Genomic DNA, 10,149 nt, shown 5'->3' with positions numbered 1-10,149 from the left:
CGTCACCAATAGACACCCTTGGGAAACAGGCATATACTAGAGTGATTTTCTTTGTTCTGGTTAGTTGTATCCTGGGGCAACTCGGTTTGCTTGTATCCTGTGTACATGCAAATAAATCCTGCACATGAAGTGAATCAGTCAATTCTCATCTTCATCTGTGGGTCTGTGTCACCATTCTGGGTACCTACAGTGGGAGTTTGTGGTCTCTCACTATAGTTAGATAGTTAAAAGTTTATGTCAGATAGACATTAATTGATGTGCATTGGGACGGAAAAATTAAACCACAACAAAAGACATTCAGGGCTCCGAGCAGAACATTGTGCACTGAAGTCGAGCTGTGATCTGTATACAAAACTTCCATGTCAGACAGTCTCTAAATAGATATACAGCCAGGCATGAATCACCATCTGATTTGACTTCTTTTTGAGCAAGACGTCCAGGTAATGAGGTCACTTCAATCTTTCCCAAGATGACAAAGTTATACTGTGTCTCACAGCTGAAAACTGAGAATAAAATCACTTAAAAAAAGGAAATTGGCCTCCACATTTCCGTTATCTATAACTTTGTATTTTAGTGAGTGCTTACTACTACCCACTCACTTCTGTGGTTTGAAACTCAATCATGAATTGTATTGTATTTCAAAACCTCAAGAGTGAGGGGGGTACTGCACATTATGTTAAAAAAAAGCAGGTGATTTGATACACCTCCCTTTAGAACCTGACTTAATACCCTAAGGGACATCAAATGGGGCTGGTGTATATTTATTAAAATGTATTTTGAAGCAAAGAGACACAGATAAACCCTTTGTGGATTAAGGAGATGGCTCCTATGGTATGAGAAAAACATAATATAAATATAATAAAATAACTAAAATATATTAAAGGAACTGTAGCATCCCTCACTTAATTTCCTTAAAATGGGAGGTAAATGGATTTATTGTATTAGAAAAGATCTATAAAGGTCACTTATTAGCCTTCTCTGGAGCTTTCAACCATACCACGCAGTCTTCATCAGTGGATGGACTTTGTTCTGTTGTGATGGTATGGCAAGTGGGCATTTATTGCTTAACTTTTCAGTGGATGAGAAATCTTCAAAGTAAAATGGACAGCTCACACTTCAGCAAACCATTTCCATGACAACTGAGGAAATAAAATCACCTGATGAAGACATTAAACTCGTTCGAGATTTGGAGGCTGCTGGAAACTGTTGGACTGGACTGCAGCCTGATCTAAGTGGACCTGGTAAGAGAAACTTTGCATTTAATAATTTCCCCTATCCTTTCCCTTTGTCACTTTTTTGTCTGGAGATGATGAGTTATTATTTTTGTCTGTACATTTTGTATTTTTACAGAGCCCCTCAAGTCCCCAAAAGGAAATATTTTTTATTTGTGGCAACAATTATTATTTAATAGTTTACAGGATATGTTTGCTGTGTTTCTCTATGTTTGGGAAATTGCTGTGTTTGTTTATTTAGCAGGTCAATTTGCTATGTTATGGTGGGTGAGCTGGTATAAGATAGTTGAGAAAGCTTTCTGTTATTATTCGCCTGTTCTTACTGAAGTGTCCATGCCCCTCTAAACATTAGAGGTGAAAATAAATTTATAAGTGAGTTCTCTCCATCTATATGACAGCTGTGTGCTTGGAAGCCGGTTGAGATGCATGGATTATGGTAACTTTTGTGCCACAAGATAAATAATTGTTGAAGATAGTAAAGTCACGTCAACGTCAACTTTATTGTCAAGTATGTAATGCAGACATACAGCATAGAGAATGTTCAGTCTCTCGGACCCACGGTGCACAGACAGGCAATAATATTTTCTATATAGAAGAACTAATTATATAATAGAAAAGACATAAAATAAACAATCAACAATACATAAAATACACAACAATCAAGAATTAAGGCACTCTGGTATATAAGATATAAGATTATTATATTGTTATATTAATATATTATTAGATATAAGAGATAAGATAAATAACTTGTGCGCACACAATAAAAAATACTTCCTTTTGGAGACTTTAGGGGCTCCGTATATATATATTTTTTAACATGTTATATATAAAATAACATAAATATAAAATATAAATACATTTCTTCTCCACCTCATCAATCTCAGCTGCAGTAGGAATTCCGCAGCAGCAGGGGGAAGCAGCGCAACAGCAAACGCCGCAACCCGCCCTGCAAAATATAAAGAGGAAGAAGCTTTAACATCAACAGAACAGTTACACCATTTGCAGAGGTACCGTACACGTCTATGTTTGAATTACAGCCTCGCGTCCTCATTCACGTTGACTTCGAATAGCAATTATACATCACGAATTGACCACGCATGTGATTCCGCCTTTACGACACGACACGACACGTACAAACAAAATGATAGCCGCTAGCTTCAGCGGTGTAGCTAAGGCTAGCTGCAAACGAGCTAAACTGTAATTAGTCTGTGTGTGTGTGTGTGTCTGTGTGTGTGTGGGAGGGTGTGTAGCCCTGTAGAATAGGCTTTTTGTTTTATGTGGCTTTACATTGTGTCCATAAGCTCGATAGCTCGCTGTTGACCTCGTCTGTTCGCTCTCCTGCGCCTTATGTTGCCTCATCTCTCCGCAGATTGTTTTTCTATCTGACCCAGATATAATCCAGCCGTGCAGCAGCAACAAAGCTGAGAAAATGGACACAAGAGCCTGGAGGAATCCGTATCACGACTACGATGGGAGCCCTGCGTTCACACAGGCGTTGTTTGACTCTCACGGAAAGGTAATGCACGGCGGACGTATAGTGTGTGTGTGTGTGTTTGCAATGACCTTCGTGATATATTTTTGTTTTATTATTTATTTCTGTGCACTTTCAGCTCACGTCGGAGTTTGCCCAGCGGCTGAGCAGCAAGATCAGCGAGCTGTTAGCTGTCATGGAGAACGGGCTGAAGTCTGCTGACCCGAGGGATTGCACCAGTTACACTGGCTGGGCAGGTGATGGCACCAGTACACGTGTGATATAAATCCCATCGTGGGGTCTGACTGTACCTCGGGGAGTGAAAGGGGCCACGTAATGAGAGTGATGCTCACTGCAGGCGCTTGTTTGCCTTTGTATGTAAAGGTTTGGGGCCTTTTTTTGGGCTTGAGTTTGATGATAATCGTTGTTAGATGCTGAAACCAGAGAATTGCCCCTTTTTTTTCATACAGAATGGTTTAAAATAAGATAAAAATATACATATATACATATATATAATATAAAAAATACAAAATAACTACATTTCCTCGACTTACTGTTTGGTTTCTGCTCCAAATTCAAATTATTTCGGTGCTCAATGATTAGATTAGACATCTCTGTTGGTTACCAAACGCGCAGCCTTACTTTAGTTAGTTAAATCAGAAAAACACAGCTACAATAACGTGTATTTGTCTTTCTGTCCACAGGCATTGCTCTGCTCTACCTGCATCTCCACAACGTGTTCAAGGACCCCTCCTTACTGCAGAAGGCACTAGACTATGTCAACCACAGTCTGAAGTGTTTGACCCGACGTCATGATGTCACCTTCCTATGTGGGGATGCGGGACCTCTGGCTATAGCTGCTGTGGTCTACCATCGCCTGCAGAGGGTGCAAGAGACCGATGAGTGCATCAACAGGTCAGTCTAGGGCAGTATATCTCAACCCTGCTCCTAGGGACGATTCGGCAGGTCGTTTTCTTCCGCACAAAATTTAATATATTTGTTTTACTACTCAATTCTCAGTGCCTCCCGTTTATTTCTAATGTGACGACTTCACATTGTAGAGCTCTTAAACTTCCAACTTGACACAGCATATTTAAACGTTATACTAAAGAATTGCAGGTCTGACACTGTGCGATAATGAAGGATACGTGGAAATCACTTTAGTTTTTCACTAAAGGGAAATTGATTTTAATTGATAAATACTAATAGACTACCAGCAGTGTAACGCAGGCTTTGCCAGGTTAAAATAAAGCCTCCTTCTTGACATTAGAAACTACGGCTTTAGGCTTTATACCCCACTAACCAATTAATCTCGCTCCGTAGTACAACCCTCAGATGTGTTGCTTGTTTTTGGAGATATTTGCTCAGATAAAAGCCATTTCTTATGCTCTCTGAAGTATGTAATTTCATGCTTTTTCCTTTTATCTTTTGCTTGTTGTGTTCCTTATTACATGCCTGCGATCCGGATCAATTTTTGTGTCATTTTCATGGATGATGATATGTAGACTCTCTGTACATAATATAGAGTTTATGTAGTTGGCAAAGGTTTTATTTTATCGGATGTTGCAGTTGACTAAATATAAATCTATAGAACTGCACAATTTTAACCAATATTATTTGGCTTTTATAGTATATTGTGATCATGATGTTATATCAAATATATGTAATGCAACATACATTTTTGTATCTGCAGCTGGAGAACAAAAGGTCCTGTTTTCCAGTGTACAAAATGCTTGAGATGGGTCAGACTGTTAATCTGTGACCCCGTGATTGGATGAACCAGAGCATCACTCCAATCACAAGGATGAATATCACTCCAGATCCACTTTCATTAACTGCCAAACGCAGAATTGTGACCACATTTGCTACACAATTAATTGTACGTGGTTATAGGTCATCGCAAATAGTTCATTGGTCATGATAAAAGATCCTGTCTGTTTCCGCTGCTACTCTCCCAGACTGCTGCAGTTTCACCAGAATGTGGTGAAAGGTGCAGGCGGGCTGCCTGATGAGCTGCTCTATGGTCGGATGGGCTACCTCTACTCCCTCGTCTTCGTCAACCAGCAGCTCGGGCAAGACAGGATCCCGCTGCAGTACATCCAGCAGGTGAGTTAGAGTCAGGGCACAGTCTGACAAAAATTCTGATCTGATGTGCTGCAGACTTTTTTTTTTTTTTTTTATCAAGGACAGGCTGGTCATCCATGACTTCTTAGACAGTACTCTCTTTGACGGTACATACAACTATAGTAACCGTAGGTGAAGAAGGAGCCTAATTGGATAAATGCGTTGGCAATAACTAAAGTAAAAAAGGAGAAATTGATATGGAAAAATCAATTAAATAAATATATAAATAATAATAATATAAGGAGAGTTTATGGTCCTAAACCCGCTTCTCTAACTTGTAGTTCACTGCCCCAAGCAAACTTGATTTGCGCTAATTTGTTCACTCTTGCACATATTGATGTCCAATTTCTCTAATTTATTTCCATTGATTTCTTTCAATTCTACAGATTAGGTGTGTTTGTGAGCCGGGATGTGTTGTTTCCTTCCTCAGATCAGTGAGGCCGTGCTCGTCTCAGGCGAGCACCTGAGCAGAAAGTTCAGGGTTCAGAACCACAGCCCTCTGATGTACGAGTGGTACCAGGAGCAGTACGTTGGTGCCGCCCACGGCTTGGCTGGCATCTTCTACTACCTCATGCAGGTAAGATGGCTCTCTCGACTGCTATTCTTTAGGACATTGCTTACTTTATGTATTTATTTTTTATTACTACATGACCAGATAAATCATGTAAGGAGCTTAATATCTCCCAAATGTGTTAAGCATTAAAACAGAAATAGCCCATTATGCCAAAGATGTTTATGCACTTGCACTTAACAAATGAACCGTCCGAAAACAGTTGGGTATATTATTTACTGGATGAGCGCGTACCCTGCATCATTGTGATAATGTCTAAGGCTGCAACTAACAATAATTGTATTATTTTCCTAAGGAATTTGTTAATTGTTTAACCTATAAAACGTCAGTAATACCCTAAAATCCCAGTCACAGGTTTCCAGAGCTCAAGGTGAAATTTTAAAATGGCTTTTTTTTTTTTGTCCAACCAAAGCTCCAGAAGGTAAATATATTGAATTTAAAATAATAGAAAACAAAAAAAGAAGCAAACCTTTTGAGAAGCCAGAACCAGCGTTAATATTGCACTTTTTACACGATAAAGCACCTTAAACAATTCAGCGATTCCTGAAATAGTTCTTGATACACTGATTAAATCACTATTGTCTAAAGAAGTAATTATTTCAGCACTAAAGTCAGTCCAGTGCGATAACATGCCTCCTATTTATTACTTTTTTATCCAACCAGCTTCTGTTAGATTAATTTCAGGCACAATCAGTGCGTTGAAAAGAAAACTGTACCAAAGTTGCTGCCTGTTGCTTCCACCTGTTACTCCTGTGCCTCTGTGGTCTGATATCCCCCTCGCAGCCAGGCTTCGTCGCTGTGGAGGAGTACGTGCACAGGCTGGTGAAGCCCAGCGTCGACAACGTCTGCCGTCTCAAGTTCCCCTCAGGAAACTACCCTCCTTGCATCGGGGACGACAGAGACCTGCTGGTGCACTGGTGCCACGGAGCTCCAGGGGTGATCTACATGCTCCTGCAGGCGTACAGGGTAAACACTGAGGGAGCGAATGATTACTGGAGCGTTGTTTTGAAAACTCGTATCAGTTACGAAAGGTCATTCATGGAGTCCAGTCTTTTAGAGAATGAAAAGAGTTAATTTACAGGGTCACAGTGCCATCTTGTGGTAAAGTTTAGTCACTGTTTTTATTTAAGTTGATGTAGTGTTGATATTCCTCCGCAGCTTTCTATTCTTTCTGTTTCCTCTTTCAAAATAATGGTGTGAAAAAACTATTTTGTTTGACCGGCAACAAATGTTGTGGTTCTTCTGTCAGGCTATTAAGAAAGAATTAAACTACTGAGAGAAAAGAATTGCTTTATTTCGCAAAATGAGGGTGCCATCTATTACTTAAAACATTGTTTACAGTACAGTATATTGTCTTATATTTCCCAGCTTATCTTGTTACCTGTGGATTCTCCTTATACAGTAGCACCAGTTTAGTTTAGTCCAACGTATACCTTAAGATACGCAAAAACATTTTAATTTCACCCTTTTTCCTCTTCTGCTTTGTCCCATGTCCCAGGCCTTCGGAGTACCTCAGTACCTGGTTGATGCCCTGCAGTGTGGAGAGGTGGTGTGGCACTGTGGCTTGCTGAAGAAGGGCTACGGGCTGTGTCACGGCGCGGCGGGTAATGCCTACGCCTTTCTGGCCCTCTACCGGCAAACGCAGGACCCCAAGCACCTTTACAGAGCTTGCATGGTGAGAGCACATGAAAGAAATGTTCGAACCTAATCGGTGTAGATCATTGACACGGTGCAGCCGGCATTTGAGTGATCAAACAACTGCAAATATTAATTGTGCATCCCTCTTAATTAGTGTCCAAATACTTGATTAATGCCTCAGCAGTTTGACGGTGAGGAATTATGATTGGGAGTTGTTTTCTTATGTGGTTTAGGTTGAAATTAAGAATGTTTAACACTTTATTTGCCAATGAAAGTTCGTTTGTTTAACATACAGAAGGCATGTCACTTTTGTTGCCACTTATAGTTTTAGTAGTATTCCAGGGAATATCAGCATTTACTCCCTAAAAGAATAGATGGCTCTTAATAAAAAGCAAAATAAGTTAAGAAAATATTGTTTAATCAAAATTAAGGTATTTAATATTAACCTGCTAATGCCATAACTAATAGAAGAGGTCATTTTATATTTATTTTCTCTGGCTTTGTTTGCGAAGGTCATATTAAAGTTAAGTCAAAGAAAAGGTAACTTCTCACAGTCGGCAACTCGCCAGCCTTAAAATCCAAAATTATTCCTGAAAAGGCGGGGCCATGTGAGAGGCAGGGCCTTTTATGTTTGTTGACAATAGGTTGGTAGCTGTCGGTGCGAGTCGCCATCAAAGCAAGCCCAAGCGGGGCTGGTAGTGAGCTCTCTTTTGGATCCGCTCCAGGTGGCACGAGTCCCACGTGTACTATCATTAATATGAATCTATTCATAGAGGATGGAAATGGAGCCTTCAGATGTCTTGCCTAAGCTCTGCTATATGCTCCCAGTGCTACAGAGTGACATTGTGGTCATAATCCGATACCTCAACAGTTGCTAGGATTTCCCCGAGCGGAGCACAATTTTTAGCAGTTGTGGACATTGCTCGCTATTCTCCTGGGATGGTTCAGCTACAGTCCAGTGTTGTGATAGAATGGGAATGTTATTATGACACTGCCTCTCTCTGTCTCCCTTCGTCACTCCAGTTTGCAGACTGGTGCATGAACTACGGCAAACATGGATGCCGAACACCAGACACTCCCTTCTCCCTTTTTGAAGGTAATATGTGATGACAATGTGTGTCCTGCTTGCTAAAAACGTCCTGTTGTTATAATGCTTGGTTTGTTACAGATATCATCAAAACCCTGAAAGAGCTAGTTATCAGCTACGCCATACAGGACCTAACTGCCACCCCTGTGTTAATGAATATACAACATGTTGAACTTATTCACATACATATTGGGCAGATTAAAAAAGATTTATAAAAAAGATACATATGTATACTCTGTACCTAATTAAGAGGTTAATGGGATTAGTAGTAAGTGTGCTAACTGAAAATTGAACAGGCATTGCAGTTGGAAACAAAACTGCTGAGGGATACATACACAACTACATTTAATATGTTAACGAAAAGCCCAAAATATATTTCTTTAGAGGTGGAAACACAAAATCTGCTGTGGAAACTGTCAAGACATGTGGCTAGACATGACAAAATCATAGTTTTTGATTTATTATATGCCTTAAATGGTAGACAAAGTTAATTTTCTTTCTTTAAAAAAATGACATTCATTTGACATGTTAAATATCAGATTTACACTGGATCAAATAGTCAACTTGTAGTTTTTGAGATACAGACTTTTCTGTATCATTCTGTTTTTAGTCATTTGTCACCAGGGGCTACTCATTTTATCCTATAAAAATACATTAAATTACTCTGTATGTATGTAGGGCTACTGTAGCTGTAACCTCACCATGTCACTTCCTGTTTGTAGGCATGGCCGGCACCATCTACTTCTTGGCCGACCTTCTGCAGCCAATGAAAGCAAGGTTCCCAGCTTTTGAGGTGTAAAAGTGTCTCCACAGGTAGTCCTCCCCCACCCACACTGTGGGAAAATATAACCAGAAGAAGACCCACACTTCTGCTCTCTGTCACGCTCATGCATGAAAACACTTCATTTCATCTTCATAAATTAAATTCTGGGACTGACTTTGACTCCCACTTCACACGTTGTGCCATGTTTTTCCTGCTCTTTCTCTTCTGGGAACTTGACATGTTATTAACAGGATGAATCCTATGCTCACATCTCAACTACATAATTATCTCAAAGATGTGTCAAAAGTGGGAACATCTCTGGCTTTTTGTGTATAAATGAAACTCTTTGCTTTATTAATTCCAGCTGTTGCTCAGATTGTGTCGTCGTATAAGGGTTTAAGCAAAAAAAAAAAGAAGGAAACAAATTTTCATTTTTAGTCAAAACAAAATTAAATTGTGGGAAAATTAAATGGGGTTTTGTTAGGACTTATCTGTATATTGTCGGTTTGATATGTTAAAAAAAAGAAAGAAATGGATGCTTTAGTTTGCTATTCTGTTAACAGCAAAGCTAGTTACACTGCACTAAATATAAAACAGTACAAGCTGTGTCATGTGTTTAGGGATTAACCCCAAAGTGTAAACTGTTGCCTGTCCTTTGCACTGTCTGAGCAATAAATCATGTGACTTTTTTCAGCTGTTGCTCTGTAGTGAATTTTACCTCCTGCTCTTGTTTTGGTGTAACTCTGCCGCAGCAAAGAAAGGCCGCAAGGGGGCAGCAATTAGTTGTGTGAATGAATATCTGACAGTTGACCTCCAGTTGGGAAATGAAGTATGTTTGTTGGCACCAAGAGACATTTACCTTGAGTCACTTCACAAATAGGTTATTTGAATTAAACATTTTATGCTGATCGGGTTGAATTTTCCATTCTCAGTGGAGCTGTATGAGGGCATACGAGATGGTCTGTGTCCAATGTCCATGGTGTGATCTGCTTCTTTATGTCGGGGAATTTTCTTTGTAAACTCTGGGATAACACAGAAATGCAGGAGGCGTACAAATTTGACAGAGAGATGTCAAAATACTAGAAGTTCAATAATACTTAGCCTTAAAAAATCCTTAAAACACAAATTTTAAGGCATTTAGTTCACAAATGAAGCCATATTCCAGTGACAAATGTCTAAATCCTCTGTCCCTTCCTCCATGGGCCTCTTGGCTTAACTGGTCTGGTCTCTATTCCAAATAAGGCTTATGTAACACCACTG

At 39.7% G+C, this 10,149-nt stretch overlaps 1 protein-coding gene across 1 annotated transcript; it reads left to right on the top strand.

Moving 5' to 3' along the window:
- The first annotated feature begins 2,143 nt into the window (after positions 1–2,143).
- On the top strand, positions 2,144–9,582 carry lancl1 (LanC antibiotic synthetase component C-like 1 (bacterial)). The gene is made up of 10 exons (XM_035678003.1): positions 2,144–2,242; positions 2,605–2,751; positions 2,846–2,963; positions 3,411–3,621; positions 4,665–4,812; positions 5,261–5,407; positions 6,185–6,367; positions 6,900–7,076; positions 8,063–8,135; positions 8,849–9,582. Exons 2-10 carry the CDS (start codon positions 2,665–2,667, stop codon positions 8,923–8,925), a joined length of 1,221 nt encoding a protein of 406 aa, XP_035533896.1. The 5' UTR covers positions 2,144–2,242; positions 2,605–2,664; the 3' UTR covers positions 8,926–9,582.
- Positions 9,583–10,149: the final 567 nt, after the last annotated feature.

Source organism: Morone saxatilis, unplaced genomic scaffold (assembly GCF_004916995.1).
Source record: "Morone saxatilis isolate NCDOM2014 unplaced genomic scaffold, NCSU_SB_2.0 Contig6, whole genome shotgun sequence".
Classification (NCBI taxonomy): Eukaryota; Metazoa; Chordata; class Actinopteri; family Moronidae; genus Morone; species Morone saxatilis.
The sequence above is the reverse complement of the archived record's forward strand: the minus strand, read 5'-3'. Positions and strand labels throughout refer to the sequence as shown.